General features: G+C 40.8%; 2 protein-coding genes across 4 annotated transcripts; both read left to right on the top strand.

The window, feature by feature from the left end:
- The first annotated feature begins 3,943 nt into the window (after positions 1-3,943).
- LOC110509100 (zinc finger protein 2) lies at positions 3,944-15,098 on the top strand. The gene is made up of 2 exons (XM_021590064.2): positions 3,944-4,466; positions 12,703-15,098. The coding sequence occupies exons 1-2, from the start codon at positions 4,301-4,303 to the stop codon at positions 14,028-14,030; spliced, it is 1,494 nt and encodes a 497-aa protein (XP_021445739.2). The 5' UTR covers positions 3,944-4,300; the 3' UTR covers positions 14,031-15,098.
- Positions 15,099-16,339: 1,241 nt separating this feature from the next.
- LOC110509099 (dnaJ homolog subfamily C member 1) lies at positions 16,340-24,475 on the top strand. 3 transcript variants are annotated; one of them, XM_036966658.1, is made up of 13 exons: positions 16,340-16,715; positions 18,121-18,222; positions 19,435-19,481; positions 19,851-20,016; positions 20,542-20,639; positions 20,935-21,028; positions 21,242-21,341; positions 21,825-21,997; positions 22,388-22,507; positions 22,686-22,734; positions 23,139-23,348; positions 23,421-23,626; positions 23,939-24,475. In XM_036966658.1, exons 1-13 carry the CDS (start codon positions 16,560-16,562, stop codon positions 24,005-24,007), a joined length of 1,590 nt encoding a protein of 529 aa, XP_036822553.1. In that variant the 5' UTR covers positions 16,340-16,559; the 3' UTR covers positions 24,008-24,475. The 3 variants fall into 3 exon arrangements, 2 of the variants coding, with proteins under 2 accessions (XP_036822553.1, XP_021445738.1); XR_005040236.1 differs by having other exon boundaries at positions 16,341-16,715; positions 23,139-23,626; positions 23,939-24,074; positions 24,235-24,475; XM_021590063.2 differs by having other exon boundaries at positions 16,342-16,715; positions 23,139-23,626.
- Positions 24,476-24,670: the final 195 nt, after the last annotated feature.

The following is a 24,670-nucleotide window of genomic DNA, read 5'->3' as shown; positions in this document are numbered from 1 at the left end:
AGCCTTATTCTAAAAGTGATTAAATTATTTTCCCCTATCATCAATCTACACACAATGACAAAGCGAAAACAGGTTTTTCAAAAATGTTGTATGCATCTGAATACTTTCCGAATGCACTGTATTACTGACATTTAATGGAAGAAAGCTTGGTTGCTCCCCACAAATTCTGTATATCAAATAAAGTAAAATCTTGCACAAAATATACCCAATAACTTGTTGTCTAAATTCATGGACTTAGAGGTCATATGCCTTTTCTGTGGTAAAGAAGGGGAAACAGAGTGTGACTCTGAAGTTATTTTGGAGCGAGTTAAGTAATTACGTTTTTTTATTTCATTAAGACCCATGTATTTACAATGAAATATGTAACATGTTATTATTCAAATGAAAACAAAACTACTGAATTAGTCATTAATTTCTTCATTCTCTTTGGTAAATTTAATATACACGAGAAAACAAATATTTGAAATCTGTCCCCAAATACAATATATTTTTTACTTGTATTCTAACAACTCTATCATACAAAAGTAATTTACAACATCAAAAATGTATACACATATTTCAGATAAATTTGATGTTATTTTAATGGACAAAAAAAATAAGCTTTTCTCTCAAAAACAAGGATATTTCTAAGTGACCCCAAACGTTTGAACGGTAGTGTATATATTTTGTATATTTTTATTTGTTATTTTATGTTTCTTCAGAGAAAATATGTTTTTTTTGTTATTGTAATTTGAAATGTAATTTAAAAAATATATATATATATATACAGTACCAGTCAAAAGTTTGGCCACACCTACTCATTCTTTATTTTTACTATTTTATATACTATAGAATAATAGTGATGACATCAAAACTATGGAATAACACATATGGAATCATGCAGTAACCAAAAACAGTGTTATATTTTAGATTCTTCAAAGTAGCCACCCTTTGCCTTGACAGCTTTGCGCACTCTTGGCATTCTCTAAACCAGCTTCACCTGGAACCAGGGATTTGTCCCAAATACAATGCTTTTAGTTTTAGAAATATTTAAGGCTAACTTATTCCTTGCCACTCACCCTGAAACTAACTGCAAATCTTTAAGTGTTGCAGTCATTTCAGTCGGCGTAGTAGTTGACTAGTGTATAGTGTTGAGTCATCCGCATACATAGACACTCTGCCTTTACTCAAAGTCAGTGGCATGTCATTAGTAAAGATTGAAAAAAGCAAGGGGCCTAAACAGCTACCCTGGGGAATTCCTGATTATTACAGGTAACTCTTTATCCACATTATAGCAGGGGGTGTAAAGCCATAACACATGTTTTTCCAGCAGCAGACTATGATCGATAATGTCAAAAGCTGCACTGAAGTCTAACAAGACAGCTGTGAAATTGTTAGATATTACTTGTTAGATATTACTGCACTGTCGCAGCTAGAAACATAAGCATTTCGCTAACTCCCGCAGTAATATCTGCTAAACATGTGTATGTGACCAATAAAATGTGATTTGATTTGAACACCTTTTTATTGGTGCTTTGGTCTGAAAATCACAACTCTCCACTTCAGATCCTAATCATTTAGAGCCAGGAAATCAAAACAAAACCACTCCTTGTCACTCTGACTCTACATTTCCTAATGCCTCAACTATCTTTGTGACCACTAATAGATCTCCCAGAAATACATAATTGTCGATGAATCTCTCTTACAAGAAACTGATGTTCGTTTACAACTTTCGCTCTTTTGGCTCCATTTCCCTTTTGTCAGTGTCTTCCATTCATTCTCACCAACTTCACTCAACCGCACGCCATCAACCAGCACTTTCACGTCCGACATCTCCCTCCTCCACCATGCTGCTATTGTTGCCAGCTAGCCAGCATAAACTAGCTTGCTGGGAAATGGGAAAGGCTCATCAGAGATGACTGACTGAACCAAATTCATTAGTCTCCACTTGACTCTGATCTGCGCGGCTAACGTCATCAAAGGTGTGTTCGTATAGCTTCTCCCTATGAAAGGGGACAGTCTAGTGATTTCAGCAATCGTGGTCTCATACAAAGATTATAGATATACTAACAAGATACATGTCTCTCTGCCCTAACAATGAGAGTTGTTGACATCAACCACCTGTATTAAATGGGAGAGAGATGCTATGCTACTAGCCTCATGTCATGAATATGCATAGCCGTCTCGAGACAACGCCCATATAAAGAGTTTTTTCTCAAAGTTGCCGGGATGTCACATGTCAACTACTTATATCAGTATGCTCGTAACAATTTAAGCATTACAAAACTTTTACTCAATCAAATAAACCTCACGTAGCAAATAAGCCATTCATATTTTCGTTGAACAAATTCGACGTTCTCAATGACATCCACACAAAAACACCTCGCTTGGTGGGCGACACAACAAAAATACGCCACCTGCTGGAGGGAGACAGATTTTCCCCCGAGTTGGGCCTCTCTTCCTCATCTCGCTGTGATATTCTCCGATTTAGAGCTCACAATATGGAAAAAATACTAAATCACTTTGTGCGTAAAGCTGAAGTTGTAAGGAGTCTGCAGACATTCGAATGGTGTCTCAGAATTGCTCAGAGGAGATTTGGCAGAAAATGGTCTGTTGTCAGTTATTTTAAATGGGGCCAAATTTGTACTGTCATTAAATATAATCATATTTATTTTACAGTTATAAGAAAGGTGAAATATTATAGTAAGTCGTTTATTTTATTGTAACTATATTTAGAAAGCATTAATATTATTATATTTGTATTATGTACTTGAGTTTGTGTCCTCAAAAGTGAGTACACCTCAGAAATGAATTCCTTTTTTTTTTTTTTTTACCAGAAAGGTGTGTTCCAGACCTTTCTAGAACTATGCAGCATTACTAGTTATGGTTCTTGACCATCTCATAAAAAATGATTACTTTTGGGTATGGCTATTTATGCGTAAAACTACATTTTGCCATAAAGTTACTAATAAGTTTAATAAAGTAGTTTTAGATTACTTTCTTGCCGAGTCCATTTCAAGTAAAAACTCAAAAGTCAACAATCAGCGTTCAAAATATCTCAACATCCCAGGGATACATTTGTAAACATTTTTATAAAATGTAACTAGGCAAGTCACTTATTAAAATAACAAATTCGTATTTACAATGATGGCCTACTCCAGACAATGCTGTGTCAATTGTGCACCCCCACCCTATGGGACTGTCAATCATAGCCAGATGTGAAACAGCCTGGATTTGAAACCAGGGTCTGTAGTGACAACTCTAGCACTGAAGTTCAGTGCCTTAGACTGCTGCACCACTCAGGAGCCATGCAAATTATGGGCAGGTTATTAAAAACAATCAAACTTGAGCACCAAGCTGTGGAAACGTGGATATTGTATTTGCGCATTACAAATATATTTTATTTCGAAAACTGCTTTTCACTTATGTTAAATACATGTGATATGAACGTGTTTTGAATGGTACTGCAAACACTCATAATTAATAAGGTGATACTGTTATTAATGCCTCGTGTTATATACCCTTTGGAGTGAAAAGATGGCAGATTGTACTGAGAAAAACAATTTCAAATAATCCATCCTGTTTGAAACTAGGGACATAAATAAATAATAATAATAATAAACTGGCATGTTACAGCAGTGTGTAGAAGGGAGATCCCACAATGTGAGAAATTTGCAGGGGGGGCACAGTTAGAGGGAGCGTAGAGTTGGGATAGAGAAGGCATCTTGTGTCAACTGGGGATCCGAAGTGCCCTGTGAGGAAGCGACAGGTTGAAATTGCGACAGTTCGAGAGGGGCAGAAAGTTTAATATGCTGAGGCAGTGAAGAGAGTTTAAGATAGCCCAAGGGTGAGTGATTCGCCTGGGAGCCCCCCATTGAGTAGGCCTGAAGAGAGACCTACAGGGAGGATACGTTTTTAGTAAGGTTGAATTTCTTGCGTTTATAGCCATAACGATTAACTTTACTGCACTGATGGAGCGGAAATCACAGAAGAAAGCTTTGTTAGTTGCAGCAGCAGAAATATTGGGGTGTGAGAGATTTTAGTGCAGAACATCTACAGGGACTTTTGAGAAAAGGAATCCCAAAGTAGTTGGATGATGGGGTTAGATGTGCAATTTAAGATTTTCCCCATTTTTGTGACCAAATACTTCATCCGTACTCCAACCAACGAAAGGCAGCACCGGGTCTAAATCTGCCGGAAAAATCACACAAAGAAGAAGACAAACACAGGATTGTGGGAAATTTCGCACCTTGCGAAATGTAGGCTACATGCACAATTTGAAAGGATTATTACATATTTATCGACTTTCATTTCGATCAAAATGTCTAAACTGCAGTTGTTCAATGCGTATCTGACTGAACGATTAACAGCAGCTGCTGCAGAGATATCAGTGGCAGTAGAGAGAACGATAACAGATTACCAGGAAGAGAACGAACGTCTGCGACGACTACTTGATTTGTTAACCAAACCAAAGTTTCATAGAGCAGGTCTGTATTGTGTCAATGGGAGAGCTAACCAAATGTGGCATCATAACATTTTAAATAAGGCACACTGCCTAGGTAAGCTAGCGTTAGCTAGCTAGACCCAATGATGCGTATTAACCCTGGATTGTTGATGCTATGTATTGGACAATGACGGGCTTTGAAGGGTCATGGCTAGAAGGGATCCAGGTTTTGTTGAAGGGTCGCGGCTAGAAGCGTTACAGGTTTTGTTAAATTAACGTCAGATTTTCGTACCAGGTTAGGATAATTGGGTTAAGGTTAGCGATAGCCAAAATGCAAAAAAATAATTCCACGTTTGACCTTAAATGGTCAAAAGCTGGATCCCTTCTAGCAAGCCATGCTGCTGGCTAGAAGGCCGCCCCTGCTGTTGTTATCCCAGAAGGAGCAGTTCTCGAATGAATGGAATTCTACAGTATATCAATAAATACATTACATGTTTTTAAGTATTTATTTGTTGTAGTGGGGACAGTAACATTACTACTCCAAAAAAATGTTTTAAAGAATAGGTTTTTATATATATATAACAAAACATTTTAATGTTTAGTTCAATTAGGGCTCAGACACAACAATAGCATTTGCTGGCCAAAAGTACCTCGCACCTCTGAACGTAATTTGTGAACCGAGTGCACACTGATTTGACATCGTGTGGAAAATGTCGGCAGTCAGACATCTACAGCCGGTGGTCGCTAAAACACAGCGCGCTGAACGTTCAGCAGACGCCAGAATCACATTCAGTGTTATGTGTACTAGCCTTTAAAGGCGCCCACCAGAGGGCACAGCTCAAATCAAATGTTATTTGTCACATGCGCCGAATACAACAGGTGTTGGTTGACCTTACCGCGAAATGCTTACTTACAATCCCTTAACCAACAAAGCAGTTTTAAGAAAAGTACAACCAAATAAAAGTCACCGATAATTAACGAGCAGCAGTAAAATAACAATAACGAAGCTATATACAGGGGGTACCGGTACCATGTGGAGGCTATATACAGGGGGTACCGGTAGAGAGTCAACGTGGAGGCTACATACAGGGGGTACCAGTACAGAGTTAATGTGGAGGCTATATACAGGGGGTACCGGTACCATGTGGAGGCTATATACAGGGGGTACCGGTAGAGAGTCAACGTGGAGGCTATATTCAGGGGGTACCAGTACAGAGTCAATGTGGAGGCTATATGAAGGGGGTACTGGTACAAAGTCAATGTGGAGGCTATATACAGGGGGTACCGGTACCGAGTCAATGTGGAGGCTATATACAGGGTATTACGGTACAGAGTCAATGTGGAGGCTATATAAAGGGGGTACTGGTACAAAGTCAATGTGGAGGCTATATACGGGGGTACCGGTACAGAGTCAGTGTGGAGGCTATATACAGGGTGTTACGGTACAGAGTCAATGTGCACCGGTTAGTCGAGGTAATTGAGATAATATGTACATGTAGGTAGAGTTATTAAAGTGACTGCATAGATAATAAGAGTAGCAGCAGCAGTGTGAAGGGGGGGGGGGGGGGGGCAATGCAAATAGTGTGGGGGTAACTATTTGATTGGAGTCTTATGGCTTGGGGGTAGAAGCTGTATAGAAGCCTCTTGGACCTAGACTTGGTGCTCCGGTACCGCTTGCTGTGCGGTAGCGGAGAGAACAGTCTGACTAGAGTGGATGGAGTTTGACAATTTTCAGGGCTTTCCTCTGCCTGGTATAGAGGTCCTGAATGGCTGGAAGCTTGACCCCAGTGATGTACTGGGCTGTACGCACTACCCTCTATAGCGCCTTGCGGTCGGAGGCCGAGCATTTGCCATACCAGGCAGTGATGCAACCCGTCAGGATGCTCTCGATGGTGCAGCTGTAGAACCTTTGGGCAGCAGGTAGCCTAGTTGTTAGAGCATTGGGCCAGTAACCAAAAGATTGCTAGATCAAATCCCCGAGCTGACAAGGTAAAAATCTGTTCTGCTCCTGAACTAGGCAGTTATAACCCACTGTTCCCCGGTAGGCCGTCATTGTAAATAAGAATTTGTTCTTAACTGACTTGCCAAGTTAAATAAAGGTAAAATAAACCTGTTGTATTCAGCGCATGTGACAGATAAAATTTGATTTGAAATCAGTATCTTCAACTTGCCCATCTATTGTTATCTCCAAAGTTTTAGCATCTTCCATTAAGAGACATGCATTTTTCTACATTGTAATTGACGGTGTAACCTTTGGTAGGTAGGCTGCGGTACAGCAAAGCCAAGTCAGCACGTACTCCTGGTTCTCACAGGGGAGGTGAAATGATAGGCTACAGTGATTTTGCTCTTGATGCACGTCACAAATGACATGAAACAACAACCCCCCGAGTGCATCAGACACAACAAAATAGATAAGTTACTTTAATTTTCTTTCACGGTACCTGTTCATTATAGGATAGACACCTTGTGGTTTAGCTGCATTAATCAAAGCAGTGAAGCAAGACTTTTTAATGGTCAAAACCATTCATCTTGGGGCGACGGGTGGAGCAGAGTTGCAAAAAGCAATCATATCTCGCAATTATAGTATTTATAAAATGTTTGTGTGTGTATATATAAATACACACACACACACAGAGTATACAAAGCATTAAGAATACCTGCTCTTTCCATGACACAGACTGAGCAGGTGGAAGCTATGATTGGGGTTGCACATTTTGAGGAATATTCAGAGATGGAAACTTTCCATGGGAATATATGGGAATTAACGGGAATATATGGGAATTAAATTAATACCATTTAAATGTAGATGTTTTTTTGCATTGGATATATTTACCATGTCATATGGAGCCACAAACCTTTTACATTATCATATGTAGACAATTGCAAATGATTAAATCCTTCCAATAGAAATAAAAAAAAACAATTTAGTTACGAATTAAATGAGTTGACTCTTCACATGGGATGATTTCACTGAACAACAAAATAAATGGGAATATTGAATGTTCCCCAATGATCCATCACATCTCCCAAAAACTTTTTCAACATACATCTGTAAAATGATAGTCCAGAAACTAAAGCTTTGGTTGTCTTCCTCTCAGGCTTCCATGTCTTCTCCCTGGACCTCCTCAATGTCCACCTCTTGAACATCAGACTCAGGTCTCATCTTCACTGTCACTTTCCAACCTTGTTGAGGATGACTTATTGTCAGGCTCAAAAAGCCTCAAATTTGCCCGGGTGGCCACCAATTTTTTAACCCTTGTATTGGTCAGCCTGTTGTGTGCTTTGGTGTGTGTGTTCCCGAACAAGGACCAGTTGCGCTCTGAGGTGGCTGATGTTGGTGGGATTTGGAGGATAATGGAGGAAACAGGGGAAAGAGCCTCAGATCCACAAAGTCCTTTCCACCAGGTGGCTGATGAGATATGTTAGCAGGACTGCCATGTTGCATCTCCATCCCAAAGCCCTTGCTTGGTACTTTGCCAGACTGCCAAGAACCTTGCCCTCATCCATGCCTTGTGGATCTCTGCACCAGACAGGATGCTTTTGCCAGCATACTTGGGGTCCAACATGTACGCTGAGGCGTGTATGGGCTTCAGGCAGAAGTCTTCACTCTTTTTGATGTATTTCAGAACTGCAGTTTCCTCTGCTTGTAGCAACAGTGAAGTGGGCAGGGCAGTACAGATGTCTTCTCTTACATCTGCAAGCAGAGTCTGAACATCAGTCTGGATGGCATTTTCTCCCTCAATCCGTGCAATGGCTACTTCTATAGGTTTCAGGCTGCTTACCACGCTCTCCTAAAATACATCTAGGAGGATCCTCTAGATGGGGCTGTCTATATTGGCAGACTGTAATATGCCCATTTCTTGGAGAAACACCTTCCCCTCCAGGAGACTGTCAAACATGATGGCAACACCACCCCAACTGGTGTTGCTGGGCAGCTTCAATGTGGTGCTCTTATTCTTCTCACTTTGCTTGGTGAGGTAGATCGCTGCTATAACTTGATGACCCTTCACATACCTAACCATTTCCTTGGCTCTCTTGTAGAGTGTATCCATTGTTTTCAGTGCCATGATGTCCTTGAGGAGCAGATTCAATGCATGAGCAGCACAGCCAATGGGTGTGATGTGAGGGTAGGACTCCTCCCACTTTTGACCAAGCAGTCTTCGTGTTCCCAGCATTGTCTGTCACCAGTGGAAATACCTTCTGTGGTCCAAGGTCATTGATGACTGCCTTCAGCTCATCTGCAATGTAGACACCGGTGTGTCTGTTGTCCCTTGTGTCAGTGCTCTTGTACAATACTGGTTGAGGGGTGGAGATGATGTAGTTAATTATTCCTTGCCCACGAACATTCAACCACCCGTCAGAGATGATTGCAATACAGTTTGCTTTCTCTATGATTTGCTTGACCTTCACTTGAACTCTGCATATAGCAAATTAGTAAATAAAGCATTCTGGTTGGAGGGGTGTATGCTGGGCGAAGAACATTCAGAAATCTCTTCCAATACACATTGCCTTTGAGCATCAGAGGTGAACCAGTTGCATACACAGCTCGAGCAAGACATTCATCAGCATTTGTCTGACTACGTTCCTCCATTGACTAAAAAAAAACTTCTGATTCCAGGAGGACCATGAGCTGTTGCTATCAATAAGGTGTCTGATTCATCAGTTTCACCTCGAATAGAAGTAGAGGGACTTTTGTCAGAGGTTGCTTGTTGTGAGCGATGAGGGAACTTTATGCACTTGGCCAGATGATTCTGATTCTTTGTTGCATTCTTCACATATGATTTGTCACAGTATTTGCAAATGTACACAGCTTTTCCTTCTACATGTGAAATGCAGTGAAATGTCTCCATACGTCAGATAGTGCAATTCCATATATACAATTCCATATACAGATAAATAGTTAAGCATTTAGATTAAACAACTCCTTTGTAAGAAATGTTTTAAAATTAAACATCTATGGAAACGTGTGAATTAACACTCCTCAGTTAGCAGGCTCAAGCAAGCTAAAAACCCACATGGTAGCAAAAACTAACTAGCAGAAATGTTAGAAATGATTTAAACACACTTTGCTGTAGGCTACTATGTACTAGTTAACAAAAAAAAAGTAATGTATGTTATATAAAATATATTCACCCCACCCAGTATTGTAATCAAAACTTACCAGAAAACATGTAATCCTTGCCTCAGACAGTGTAGAAGTGTGGGCTCAATAGCATCTCATTCGTGTGCAAGATCTTGAGAATCAGCTGCACATTTGGTGGAAGAGTGCACTGCACATGCAGAGGGTTGAGCAATTCCATTGAATTGGGGATAGTTTAACCAAAATATGCCACAAGACCTAGAATTGCTTTATGTGTATCCCACACAAAAAAAAGGTTCACTATTATAAGCTCTTTTGTTTTTAATTAATTTAAACAAAATTCCCCAAATTCCCGGGCTTAACTTCCCATGGAAAAATTCTGGTAATTTACCGTAAAGTTTCGGAACCTTTGCAACCTTAGCTATGATCTCTTATTGATGTCACCTGTTAAATTCACTTCAAATCAGTGTATATGAAGGGGAGGAGACAGGTTAACCTCTTTGGGCTGAGATCCCGCGAACGGCATCGATATGACAACAGCCAGTGAAAGTGCAGGGCGCCAAATTCAAACAACAGAAATCTCATAATTAAAATTCCTCAAACATACAAGTATTTTACACCATTTTAAAGATACACTTCTCGTTAATCCCACCACAGTGTCCGATTTCAAAAAGGCTTTACAGCGAAAGCACACCAAACGATTATGTTAGGTCAGCACCTAGTCACAGAAAAACACAGCCATTTTTTTCCAGTCACGAAAAGCAGAAATAGAGAAATGAATCACTAACCTTTGATGATCTTCATCAGATGACACTCATAGGACTTCATGTTACACAATACATGTATGTTTTGTTTGATAAAGTTCATGATTATTAGAGGTCGACCGATTTAATCGAAATGGCCTATTTAATTAGGGACGATTTCAAGTTTTCATAACAATCGGAAATTTGTATTTTGGGCGCCGATTTAACGATTTTTTTAAAATATTTTTTTTTACACCTTTTATTTAATCTTTATTTAACTAGGCAAGTCAGTTAAGAACACATTCTTATTTTCAATGACGGCCTCGGAACAGTGGGTTAGCTGCCTTGTTCAGGGGCAGAACGACAGATTTTCACCTTGTCAGCTCAGGGGATCCAATCTTGCAACCTTAACTAGTCCAACGCAATAACGACCTGCCTCTTTCTCGTTGCACTCCACAAGGAGGCTGCCCGTTATGCGAATGCAGTAAGCCAAGGTAAGTTGCTAGCTATCATTAAACTTATCTTATAAAAAACAATCAATCATAATCACTAGTTAACTACACATGGTTGATGATATTATTAGATATTATCTAGCGTGTCCTGCATATAATCTGACTGAGCATACAAGTATCTGACTGAGCGGTGGTAGACAGAAGCAGGCACGTAAACATTCATTCAAACAGCACTTTCGTGCATTTTGCCAGCAGCTTTTCGTTGCGCGTCAGGCATTGCACTGTTTATGACTTCAAGCCTATCAACTTCTGAGAGGAGGCTCGTGTAACCGAAGTGAAATGGCTAGTTAGCGCACTAATTGTCGTTGTGTTGCTGGTTCGAGCCCAGGGAGGAGCGAGGAGAGGGACGGAAGCTATACTGTTACACTGGCAATACTAAAGTGCCTATAAGAACATCCAATAGTCAAAGGTTAATGAAATACAAATGGTATAGAGGGAAATAGTCCTATAATTCCTATAATAACTACAACCTAAAACTTCTTACCTGGGAATATTGAAGAGTCATGTTAAAAGGAACCATCATATGTTCTCATGTTCTGAGCAAGGAACTAAGCTTTCTTACATGGCACATATTTTACATGGAACATATCACACTTTTACTTTCTTCTCCAACACTTTGTTTTTGCATTATTTAAACCAAATTGAACATGTTTCATTATTTACTTGAGGCTAAGTTGATTTTATTGATGTATTATATTAAGTTAAAATAAGTGTTCATTCAGTATTGTTGTAATTGTCATTATTACAAGTAAATAAATAAAAATAGTCCGATTTAATCGGTATCGGCTTTTATGGTCCTCCAATAATCGGTATCGGCATTGAAAAATCATAATCGGTCGACCTCTAATGTTTATATCCAAAAATCTCAGCATACATTGGCGCGTCATGTTATGTAGTTCCAAAACATCCGGTGATGTTTGTTTTGTTCGATAAAGTCCATTATTTATGTCCAAATACCTCTTTTTTGTTTGCGCGTTTAGCACAGTAATCCAAATTCATGATGCACGAGCAGACAAAGTCAAAAAGTTCCTTTACAGTCCTTAGAAACATGTCAGACGATGTATAGAATCAATGTTTAGGATGTTTTTATCATAAATCTTCAATAATGTTTCAACCAGAGAATTACTTTGTCTGTAGAATTGCAATGGAAAGCAAGCTAACTCTTGCGTGAACACGTGTGGTCATCTCATGCCTCTCTGGCAGACCTCTGACTCATTCCCTTCTCATTCGCCCCCACTTCACAGTAGAAGCATCAAACAAGGTTTTAAAGACTGTTGACATCTAGTGGAAGCCTTAGGAAGTGCAATATGACCCAATAGACACTGTATATTCAATAGGCAATGAGTTGAAAAACTACAAACCTCAGATTTCCCACTTCCTGGTTGGATTCTTCTCAGGTTTTTGCCTGCCATATGAGTTCTGTTATACTCACAGACATCATTCAAACAGTTTTAGAAACATCAGAGTGTTTTGTATCCAAATATACTAATAATATGCATATCTTAGGTTTTGGGACTGAGTAGCAGGCAGTTTACACTGGGCACCTTATTCATCCAAGCTACTCAATACTGCCCCCAGCCATAAGAAGTTAAAGAATGATTTTTAAGCCTTGAGACAATTGAGACATGGATTGTGTATGTGTGCCATTCAGAGGTTGAATGGGCAAGACAACAAAATGTAAGTGCCTTTGGAACGGGGTATGGTAGTAGGTGTCAGGCGCACTGGTTTGAGTGTGTGTATCAAGAATGGTCCACTGCGAAATGATGGCTGTCAGGTTAACACATAGCATTGGCTACACAACTAGCTAGCTTACAGCTAGCTACAGACTGTAGTGATGGCAGTAGTACATTTCTTCTGCAGGGCATAAGGAAACTGGATGATACACTTATTATATTTTAAAATGTGAAATTATACAGCAATATTTCCCTTCTGTTTTCTTTTCAGACCCCCAGCAACTCACGCTCCTTGTATCTGAAGAGGAGGAACACTGTGAGCAGGAGTGGAGCCCAAGTCTGGGGCAGGAGGACCCGGAGGACCCAGAGCCCCCACACATTAAAGAGGAACACGAGGAGTTCAGGACCAGTCAGGAGGAAGAGCAGCTTCAAGGGCTGGTTTCTGACACGAAAGACTCAACATTCACTCCTGCTTGTGTGAAAAGTGACTGCAATGATCAGGGCCCACCTCAGCTCCCACATCTTTACCAAACTCAAACTGTGGAGAACAAGGAGAAGCACTCTATACCCACCAACACAATTGAAGAGATCAAAACAGAACCTAATGGACAGGACTATGGAGTACCAGAACCAACTAGTGACTCTCATCCCCTCTGTCAAGTAAATCCTGGTTGTTCTGCAGCTCAGAGTGAAGCCAATGACAATGGGATGGAAAGTGGAGAAACACTGCCAGGATCTACACTACTCGAATCAACTAGAACATGGGTAAAACAAGGACAAAGCTCCCATACTAGTACTGATGACAAGACAGCCAAACAGTTGCCCCAATTTAAATCCCCCAGTCAAAGAAATTCTGTTCCTTTTTCATGCAAGGTGTGTGGAGAGACTTTTGTTTTCATGGGCCATTTCGTCCATCATGTGCGAGAAACACACACAAAGAACCAAGACTACATGTGTGGTGTGTGTGGAGAAGACTTTGAGTCCACAGAATGTATGATCGATCACCTGCAAACCCACACTACAGAAATATATTATTGTGATGTTTGTAGCAAACGTTTCTCCTTTGAGTCTCATCTGAAACAACATATGTTGGTTCACACTGGGGAGAGGCAGTATCAATGCAAAGAATGTGGCAAATGCTTCATTCATAGTGGACAGCTGAATACGCATATGAAGATTCACACACGGGAGAAATTGTATCAGTGCAAAGAATGTGAAAAATGTTTCCCCAGTAAGCATAACTTGGACAGACATATGGTGATTCACATATATTCTAATCTGAAAATGCACAAGACTCACACAGGAGAGAAACGATATCAGTGCAAAGAATGTGGGAAATGCTTCCTTCATAAGGGACACCTGAATACCCATCTAAGAATTCACACAGGAGAGAAACCATACCAATGCAACGAATGTGAGAAATGTTTTGGCCGGAAGGAAAACCTAACCGCACATATGAGGGTTCACACAGGGGAGAAACCGTACAAGTGCCCAGTGTGTGGAAAATGCTATAGCACTGCACAAGTTCTAAAATTGCATCAACTTCAAAGTCACTATCTAGGTTTCCATCCAATTGGTGATGGATTTTCATGCGAATAGTCCATATAGAAAGAACATGGCCATTTTATCATCTGGGGTGTGTTTCCAACAAACTGAATTTTTAGGAGATAAAATGCTGTGTGTGATGTAGTTAACTTAAGCGCAAAAGTGCTTTTATGTTTTCATATACCAAATAAATGTTCCCATTGCATTTTCAATTCTACAAATGGTTTTGTCACACACTGTTTGCGATAAATGGTATTACTTGCCCAATCTGGTTTTGGCACATGCTCTATAAACAACAAGTCTGCTGATAAAGTGGACGAGGTAGGTTATATGATGAGATATGGATAAAATCAATAGCCTTTTTAAAAATGTGTTATAATTAGCAGCTATCAAGTCACCAGCATCATTGGACATGTGCATGAAACTCATCACCGTGCACTTAACCACCATAACTTATTCGCTTTTTTCCATGTCGCGGTAGTAGGCTACAACGTCATTGTGTGACTCGGAAGTTTAATGCGCGACATGGTGTTTTTTTCACCGCAATTGTTGCGTGATCTATTTTAATCGACCCACCAAAAAATATCCCACCGTGTCTAGCGTATTTAGTTTAGTTGACATTAGGAAGTTTTACAGACACATTAGCGGTTTTCAAAAGGCCTGTCGTGACTTTAATTTATTTTATTTTATGCGTCAGGTCATTGTCCTGTAGATCACTTCATTATTCCTTTTTGTTTACAAAGCTCTACTGTACGAGTTTCTGATTTATCCAACTTTTCGGTTTAAAATATAAAAACATGAGAAACCAAACCTGTTCACAAGGTTGGTTAACTCTTGAGGTTCCTCGAGTCGCCACCGAACTAGGTGAATACGCTTTTAGTTATAAAGCACCTCGTTGCTGGAACCAACTACAAAATACATTACAATTGGATGTTCTGGTGCCACTTATTGAGGAATGTAATGTTTTTTTTATTGAATATTTGTGTTGTGCTGTATTTTACTGGTTTTATATTGTATTTGATTTGTCTTATAAATTGTATATGCAGGGCTCCCTTTGGAAAAAAGACCCTGGTCTCAATGGTGACTCCCTGCTTAAATAAAGGTAAATAAGATTAATCTGCATGAAATGGTTGGATGAAACCTGGTTACTGTGAAGAGATGTTCACGTTAGTATGTTGTAGGACTGACTACACATACTAGTGCCTTTCTGAGTAGTGCTTTCATCCCAAATGGTGACAATCGAAAACCATCACACTTTTCCGGCCTTGTGGTTGGGAAGTATTTTTCTTCGGTGGTGCTAAGCACATACAATCTATAATCTAAAAATGATATAGTCAATGTGGGGCGAGGGGGGTACTTCATTTATTAATTCGTGTTGCTTTATAGCAAAAAGTGACCGGCCCAAATGTTACGTCATGGTCCGTTCTTTAGCTTGGAGGCTGCTGAGGCGGCTCATAATAATGGCTGGAATGGAGTGGATGGAATGGCACCAAACGCATGAAAATGTATTTGATACCATTCCCCTGATTCCGCTTCAACCATTACCATGAGCCCACCCTCTCCAATTAAGGTGCCACCAACCTCCTGTTGTTGGAGTGTTTTTTCAATCAGAAGGAATGAATGGCCTTTTCCAAATGGACGCATCAGAAATGTGTCGATTCCTGTATATTTCATTTTTCCATAAGGACCTACTCTAGATTTACTCCAAAGTAGATATTTTGAGGAGATACAAATAAAATCCATTATACTTGTCGTTACTTAAATGTTCCTCTGTTTTCCATAAGCCATCAAGATCCAGTATAACAGAAGTTCACATTCAAAAATTGAGTTTGAAGTGTTGCCTTTCTCTGGTTGCAAACTTCCTGGTTATTTAACAAAGTTCCACGATTTTTTTCATAAACTATGTTAATTAATGCGTACATTTGGGGAATACATGAATTAATTATTTCTTTATGAAAAGTATATATTTTTTCAGATTATATCTGTGTCTGGTGTTGTCCATGAGCTCTAGTGGACAGACCACATGGTTCCTGAGAAAATAGCCTATTAAATCAAATCAAATCAAATTTTATTTGTCACATACACATGGTTAGCAGATGTTAATGCGAGTGTAGCGAAATGCTTGTGCTTCTAGTTCCGACAATGCAGTAATAACCAACAAGTAATCTAACTAACAATTCCAAAACTACTGTCTTGTACACAGTGTAAGGGGATAAAGAATATGTACATAAGGATATATGAATGAGTGATGGTACAGAGCAGCATAGGCAAGATATTATAAAAACATCTAATCAACAAAGTAATTTCACTGGGTTCAAATCGAGGATGCGCTGTCTTGAAATCGGACTCGGGGGGGATATCATGCGCATCAATTGGTGCTTTTATGTTGAAGGCAAGAACTCTACAAACCGGTGTAACACGTGTGTAAACCGGAAGAGGTGACAAACAGGATTGTGGGAAATGTAGCAAATCTTTAGCGCAAGCAGCCTGCTGTAAGGGTAGTAGCCGCGCTAGGTGTACATCAGCCGGATAAAAAAAAAAATCGCGGTACAATATTACCGCCAACATTATCAAAGCCTGATAATGACCTCAGCTTCATGGAGCCTCTCGTTTATTGCCGCCGTCAGTATTCTTATTGCCTGCCCAAGACCCTCTCATTCCTGGGATTCAGACATTGAGCTCTACGATCTAGTGGAGGAAATTCAACAAAACTTTTACGAATTCCTGTCTGTTGAGCAGGTAAGTCATAACTAGTTTTTTTTTTTTTTTTTTTTTACCTGTAAACGTTTACTAACCAGCATTTTCTTTTTGAAGTCCTAAATAGAGATCTGTTCCCATGATGAGGCCTGTTGTAGTTTTTTTTTTTACTAGCTACGTGTACCTAGACTACCGGGAGACGAGCAAACCATGACGTGTCATGTTGCTTCCCGTTATTTTGTATTATAACCCCTGGTGAAAGTTAAGGTAGGTAGTTAAATATCGTTAGCTAGTTATTCATCTTGCAAGGAACACTTGCTTCACCAGCCAAAGTTTACTGGTCTGGGGCAGGCTTTTGCTCCAGCTCTACTCTAACACATACGATTTTTACTCATCTGATTCAGCAACGCATCAGGACCATGAGCAGCTGAATGAGGTGTGTTGAAATAGGGCTGGAACAAATGCCTGCACGCCCGTCAGCTCTCCAGGAGGAGGGTTGGCCACCATATGGACAAACTGAGTACAGGATAGTGTTGAATACAGTGCCGTCCTGCAATGGAGTTATCAGAGTTAGTGTTGAATACAGTGCCGTCCTGCAATGGAGTCATCCGAGTTAGTGTTGAATACAGTGCCGTCCTGCAATGGAGTCATCAGAGTTAGTGTTGAATACAGTGCCGTCCTGCAATGGAGTCATCCGAGTGCCATGTCTTTGTAGGACTCCGTTAACCTTGGAGGTGATTACTGTCCTCTGGATAGGATGGGGAACCATAGGCCCCGATACCCTTGGGGTGGTTACTGTCCTCTGGATAGGATGGGGAAGCATAGGCCCCGATACCCTTGGGGTGGTTACTGTCCTCTGGATAGGATGGGAAAGCGTAGGCCCCGATACCCTTGGGGTGGTTACTGTCCTCTGGATAGGATGGGAAAGCGTAGGCCCCGATACCCTTGGGGTGGTTACTGTCCTCTGGATAGGATGGGGGAGTGTTGGCCCCGATACCCTTGGGGTGGTTACTGTCCTCTGGATAGGATGGGAAAGCGTAGGCCCCGATACCCTTGGGGTGATTACTGTCCTCTGGATAGGATGGGAAAGCATAGGCCCCGATACCCTTGGGGTGGTTACTGTCCTCTGGATAGGATGGGAAAGCGTAGGCCCCGATACCCTTGGGGTGGTTACTGTCCTCTGGATAGGATGGGAAAGCATAGGCGCCGATACCCTTGGGGTGGTTACTGTCCTCTGGATAGGATGGGAAAGCGTAGCCCCCCAAAACTGTGGGACATGTCAGGTAGAATGAGAGCGTACAGACTGATTTAGTGCCAGAGACTAGTTATTATGCTTGTGATAAACCATGTGTGTGATATCACCACACACAATACCCTCTGAAATGTGTCGTGTACATGTCATTTTCCTGCTCACCTCTCTCTCTCTCTCTCTCTCTCTCGAGTGCAGGATGCCTCGTCAACGGACATCAGAAAGGCCTATCGCAGGCTGTCGCTCACGCTGCATCCTGACAAGAACAAAGATGCAAATGCAGAAACACAATTCAGACAGGTCAGCCCACTCACTTTACATTTTGTATTTATTATGGATCCCCATTAGCTGCTGCCAACGCAGCAGCTACTCTTCCTGGGGTCCAGCAAAATGTATACAATTTTAAAACATTACAATACATTCACAGATTTCACAACACACTGTGCCCTCAGGCCCCTACTCCACCACTACCACATGTCTACAGTACTAAATACATGTGTATGGATAGTGCGTGTGTGTGTGTGCATGTTTCTGCCAATGTGTGTGTTGCTTCACAGTCCCCGCTGTTCCATAAGGTGTTTTTTTAATCTGTTTAAAAATGATTTTTTAAATCTAATTTTACTGCCTGCGTCAGTTACTTGATATGGAATAGAGTTCCATGTAGTCATGTCTCTATGTAGTACTGTGTGCCTACCATAGTCTGTTATGGACTTGGGGACTGTGAAGAGACCTCTTGTGGCATGTCTTGTGGGGTATGCATGGGTGTCAGGAGCTGTGTGCCAGTAGTTTAGACAGACAGCTCATTGCATTCAACATCTCATAAACATCTCATAAATAAAAGTAGTGATGAAGTCCATCTCTCCTCCACTTTCAGCCAGGAGAGATTGACATGCATTAATATTAGCTCTCTGTGTCTATCCAAGGGCCAGCCGTGCTGCCCTGTTCTGAGCCAATTGCAATTTTTCGAAGTCCTTTTTTGTGAAAACTGAGCACGACAGTAGTCAAGGTGCGACAAAGCTAGGGCCTGTAGGACCTGCCTTGTTGATAGTTTTAAGAAGGCAGAGCATCGCTTTATTGTAAACAGACCTCTCCCCATCTTAGCTACTACTGCATCAATATGTTTTGACCATGACAGTTTACAATCTAGTGTTACTCCAAGCAGTTTAGTCATCTCAATTTGATCAATTTCCACATTTAGTACAAGATTTAATTGAGGTTTAGGGTTTAGTGAGTGTTTTGTTCCAAATACAATGCTTTTAGTTTTAGAAATATTTAAGGCTAACTTATTCCTTGCCACCCAATCTGAAACTAACTGCAGCTCTTTGTTGAGTGTTGCAGTCATTTCAGTCACTGTAGTAGATGACGCGTATAGTGTTGAGTCATCCGCATACATAGAAACTCTGGCTTTACTCAGTCAGTGGCATGTCGTAAGTAAAAATTGAAAAAAGCAAGGGGCCTAAACAGCTACCCTAATTCCTGATTCTACCTGTATCATTTTTCTCTCTCCCATAGCTGGTGGGCATCTATGAAGTACTGAAAGATGAAGAGAGGAGACAGAGGTCAGCCCCCCCCCTACATTCTCTCACTACTTTCTTCTGAAAGTGGGAGGAGTCTGTCACATTCACAATTTCGTACACAATTTTGTGGAGATTACAGTATTCTGTCACTATTAGGTATACTATATTCTCACCATGTTATTCACCAGTGTATCATTTTAGTATTTATTTCCTATGTTACCCACCACAGTAGTGGGGGGAGAAAATGAGGAAAGCATTTAAAAAAAAACAACAAATACCATTTTCACACTGCTGGGCTGAGCCAATCTGTTCTGCCGCTTATCACTGCTTGAAAAACTATCCATCACAGTATGGTTTGGGTAGACACGGTAGTGTGAACCACCTTTTTGTTTTGGTTCCTCTCAACTACAGGTACAATGATGTCCTGGTCAACGGGCTACCGGACTGGAGGCAGCCAGTGTTTTATTACAGGAGGGTGAGGAAGATGAGCAATGGGGAGCTGGGCTTCCTGCTCTTCCTCATCCTGACCGTGTGCCACTATGTAGTCATCTGGTCCGTCTACCTGGAGAAGCAGCTGGTGAGGGGACTGTGCATGACCTTTCACCCGTTTGTTTTTTTAACTGCCAAACTGTAATCCAAGTTTACATTTGCTGTAATCCAAGTTTGCTGTAATCCGTTCCACAGCTTCAATTCTATTAATTTAGCCCCCCCCCCCCCAATGGGCAGTTATTGCTGTGCTGAAAAAGTGGGATTAAAAAGCATTTTTGTGTGTTTGTATAAAGTATAAATACACTGGTGCAATTTAACACCGGGTTTCTCAGCCTCAGGATTTTATAATAACCAATTACTCCCATTTAACAATGTTCAATTAAATAGTCCAAAACTTAATTTATTGAATTATTCAAACTAAATATGTGAGATGTCACATTTCTCCCTCTGTCATATAATAAATGTAATTGATTTGCAGTAAAATGTTTCCCCTTGAACCAAGTAAGATTCTGCAAATAAAAAGTTGTTTTGTTTTTGTGTGTGCGCGTGAGCAAAGTGAAGCCCATAATAACCTGCTTGACGTCTTCCTTCCACATGATGCTTCTCCTACTAGGATGAACTTCTGAGCAAGAAGAAAAAAGAGAAGAAGAAAAAGACGAGTAGCAAGAGTGCCGAAGAATCGCGTTTTATCGGACAGGAAAAAATAGAGAGGTGAGTGTCACAAGGTGTTCCTAATTTCACAAGTAAATATCATATTGAATTATAATAATACAGCACTTGCTTTTATTTTTGGGGGCAAAATGGCAAAATTTGACGCTTCATGCCCAACTTCTCAAGCGGTGGAACTGTTTATTAGTAGAACAGTTGAAGTGCTCGTTGCATGTGAAAAATGTCATGGAAAACGCATTGGATTGTTGCTCCTTTGTTTGTTTAGCATGTAGTGTGTAGTTTATTCATGTGTGTTGTATGTACACTTCAGCATGGTCACGTGTCCTTTTCCTTTCAGGTCACATGACAAACCTCATTGGCAGGATATCTTGCCACTCAAGCTGAGCACTTGGCTTTATCTCTCTGTCAAGTCCCTCCCCCATGTCATACAGGTAGTTCTCTTACCTTCACAGTCTAGGAACAGCCCTTAGCTGTGGTATATTGACCAACATATACAGAGCCTAGTGAAAGTATTCCCTCTCATTGCACATTTTCTATCACAGTATTTGTGTACTATTATTATTTCTTTAATGGCAATTGATGGCAAGATCCTATCAGCATCCTCAGCGAGCGACAATTTATCTTTCATTTTGTCTGTGCTACAGGACGCCAAACAGTATTACAAAGATTATAAGGAGATGAAGATCAGAGAGAAAGAGGAAGTGGAAGCCATGGCACTGGCAGAACAGGATGCTACTACAATAAGTAAGGACTTGTAGAAGATTGAAGTAGACAACTTAATTATCTGCCTAATTATGACTGATTGTTCACTTTTGCCTGGTCTTTATTTAAAAGTAAGATTTTATTTTATTAACCTGCCTGGATAAATAAAGGTTAGCTGGATCAAACAAGAGAATAGGTCATCATAATACATTTTAATTTGTAGAGCAAAATGTTTTCTGAAATAATTCAGTAACTGAATGTTAAAAAAAAAAAAAAAACTAGGCAAGACCGTTAAGAACAAATTCTTATTTACAATGACTGCTTACACCGGCCAAACCCGGATGACGCCGCCTTATGGGACTCCCAATCACGGCTGGTTGTGATACAGCCTGGATTCGAATCCAGGCTGTGTCTGTAGTGACACCTCATGCATTGTGTCTTCGACCGCTGTGCCTCCCAGGAGCATCAGTTGTAATTGTCCCCAGCCGCGTGCTCTTGTCTCATCACGTTCCTCACTTCCCACAGAAGAGAAACGATCCAAAGTGAAGAAGCCGAAGTTTGAGTTCCCCGTTTATGAGCCTTCCCTTACGGTCGCAGACAGCGCAAACTCACTGGCGTACGACCAGGGAACGTCTATCGAGGAGATCGAAAACCAGCTGGATGACTGGCTCGAGGATAAGAAGTCTCAGAAGAAAAAGGTGGGTCCACAATATTTTCCCTCTGTGGAAAGGTTTGTTCCATGACATTAGTAAAGCTCTGCTCTTTTAATTCAGCCAAATATTGGATTATAAAGTTTTATTTGCCATTTGTAGGTATAGTTGGACAGTTACCAGAGTTTGATCTGTCTAATAGATCCTATTCTAGGATCAAGTAAGGTAAATTGCATGAATCTGAGGCAACAAGCAATATGGAATAGATTTTGGATGGTCATTATAGCGTTATGTTCACCAAAATACCGCAAATTCCTGCTTTTTTTCCCAACAGGGACTTGCGTAAAACCTGGGAATTTTGGGAACATTTCTGGAATTTTGCAGCCCTAAGCCAAAATGGCCTGGTCTTTGGTCTAATCTTGTTTGTCGTTTCTTCAGGCTCCGGAGTGGTCAGAAGAGGACATCACTCTTCTGACAAGGAATATGGCCAAGTTCCCTGGGGGAACACCTGGACGCTGGGAGAAAATCGCCCACGAACTAGGAAGATCGGTGACCGATGTGAGTATACATTGGGAATGGGTGGTGCATGGAAAACTCTGGACTTAAATGGAGGGAATGTGATTTTTTTTTGTCAGTCTTAGAAAAATATACAGCAAAATTAACATTTTGTGTTTAGAAATTGAGGAGAATAATTGCTTGTCAAAGAAAAATGTCAAAATATTGTGATCCTTTGCAGGTTACTGCAAAAGTCAAACAAGTCAAAGATGGTCAAACCAACACATCAGGTAAGTCAGTTTTTAAAAAACTTTAACTTGTTTGACCTTTGCAGTAACCTGCGATGGACCACTTTATTGTTCAGTTGTTGCCTTGTCAGGCATGGCACATTTAAAAAAAATGTCTTCTACAATCATGCAATGTTTAATAGGAGATGAAAATGTAATGTATACAGCTGAATCCAGGATATTACTCCCAATACTGAAGCAGCATTTTTTATTTAATGTCCATGAGGAGACTAGGGACTATGATGTTTGGAATATAGCCATTCCAGTTTAAACTTGTTCTGAAATGAGTGCTGACAACTGCACCATTTTTGTTGTGTTTAGAAAAATGTCCCCTTTAATAAAAACAATTTGAATACTTTATTCATCAGCAGAGAGACAGCATCTTAACTTGTACCTCTTTGATGCAGGGCTGGTGAAACTCTCTGAGCTCAAGGCCCAGGGCAGCAGCGCTTTCCCAGGAAAGGGCTCCATAGCTGGGGCCGGAGCCGTACCTGACAGCTTAATGACCCAGCGTGATGACCCCCAGCCTCCGGCAGAAGCCATGGCAGAGGGGACAGAATACAGGGGCGGAGGGGACGAAGAAGAGGGCATCCAATCCGGTGGTGTCAGGAGGAGAGGTAAAAAGACTGGGGGTGGAAGGGCGGGGGTTGAGGCTAAGGGACACAGACAGAGGGACTTTGACTACACAGCTGCAGCCGAGAAGGACAGCGGAGAGGAGCAGAGTCCGCCCACCTCTTCAGTCCCACAACCGTCCAAGGAGAAGGCCACTGCGGAGACTGACGACGTCTGGACCCAGAACCAGCAGAAGCTTCTGGAGCTGGCCCTACAGCAGTACCCGCGAGGCACCACGGAACGCTGGGACTGGATCGCCAAGGTGGTCCCGGGGAAGAGAAAGGTGAGAGATTTACCCCCCCCCCACCACAATGTAACATTGCAGAGTGTGTCAAAATGTTTGGCTAGCCCCAGTTTAAGTCGTGTGTACAGTTTGTTTTATCTATATTGTCTGTGGTAATTGACATGATCCGTCAACTTTTTTTGTCCACTTATTTATAATTGAAATACTTTCTTGAAACCTGAAGCAATTTCGATGAGTGTTAGATGTAGGTAGTTAGAATATGGAAATAACCAAACTTAAATTGTCATGAATAGCTGAGATGGTAAACCATTATTTAATTTTGAATGGTGATGGACCTATACTGTTTTTCAGGAGGAGTGTATGATCCGTTACAAACTTTTGGCTGAGCTGGTGCTGAAAAGGAAGCAGGTCAAGAGCTGACTCCGCCCAAAGACCGCCATCTTGAAATCAGTTTTCTTTTGGATCCCCCACAATGCAACATTGCAGGGTGTGTCAAAACGTTTGGCCGACCCCAGTTTATTGCCTAATCTAGCCCCTTTTCCTGGCTACCCTTCAATGTGATCTAAAAGGATGGAAGGAAATATAATGAATAATACACATAACATATGGTTGCTTCAACCTGTCTGGTTATTTTTATCTCTTAAAAGGACAGAAGAGGACCTGGGAGAAGGGACTAGGGCCCATCGTCTCATGTCTGTCATGTGCCTTAGCTCCGCCCAAAGCATGCCATCCAGCCTCCTCTCTATGGACTGCCATGTGAGGAGTGTTCAGCACGCCAACAAACAAAAGAAAATCAATACTTTTTTTTGCTGTGTCATTTTAAATCGCACATGTACTGAATATAACTTGTTTGAGAAGGAAATAAATGGTTTTATTTATTTACATGGATCCATTGGTGCACTGTTTTGAAATTTCAATTTCAGCCCTAAAATATATATAAATGAACTAGCGGTCAAACAGGGAAATGGTTCCAATTGTTTCTAAAATTCCCTATGTTGGAAAATTTTAAGGGGTGATTGTGTAGGTTTAACCTGGCATGACGTTTTGACAACCTTGTAATTCTAAGACGAGGTGATTTATCTA

The sequence above is a fragment of the Oncorhynchus mykiss genome, chromosome 28 (assembly GCF_013265735.2).
Source record: "Oncorhynchus mykiss isolate Arlee chromosome 28, USDA_OmykA_1.1, whole genome shotgun sequence".
Classification (NCBI taxonomy): domain Eukaryota; kingdom Metazoa; phylum Chordata; class Actinopteri; order Salmoniformes; family Salmonidae; genus Oncorhynchus; species Oncorhynchus mykiss.
The sequence above is the reverse complement of the archived record's forward strand: the minus strand, read 5'-3'. Positions and strand labels throughout refer to the sequence as shown.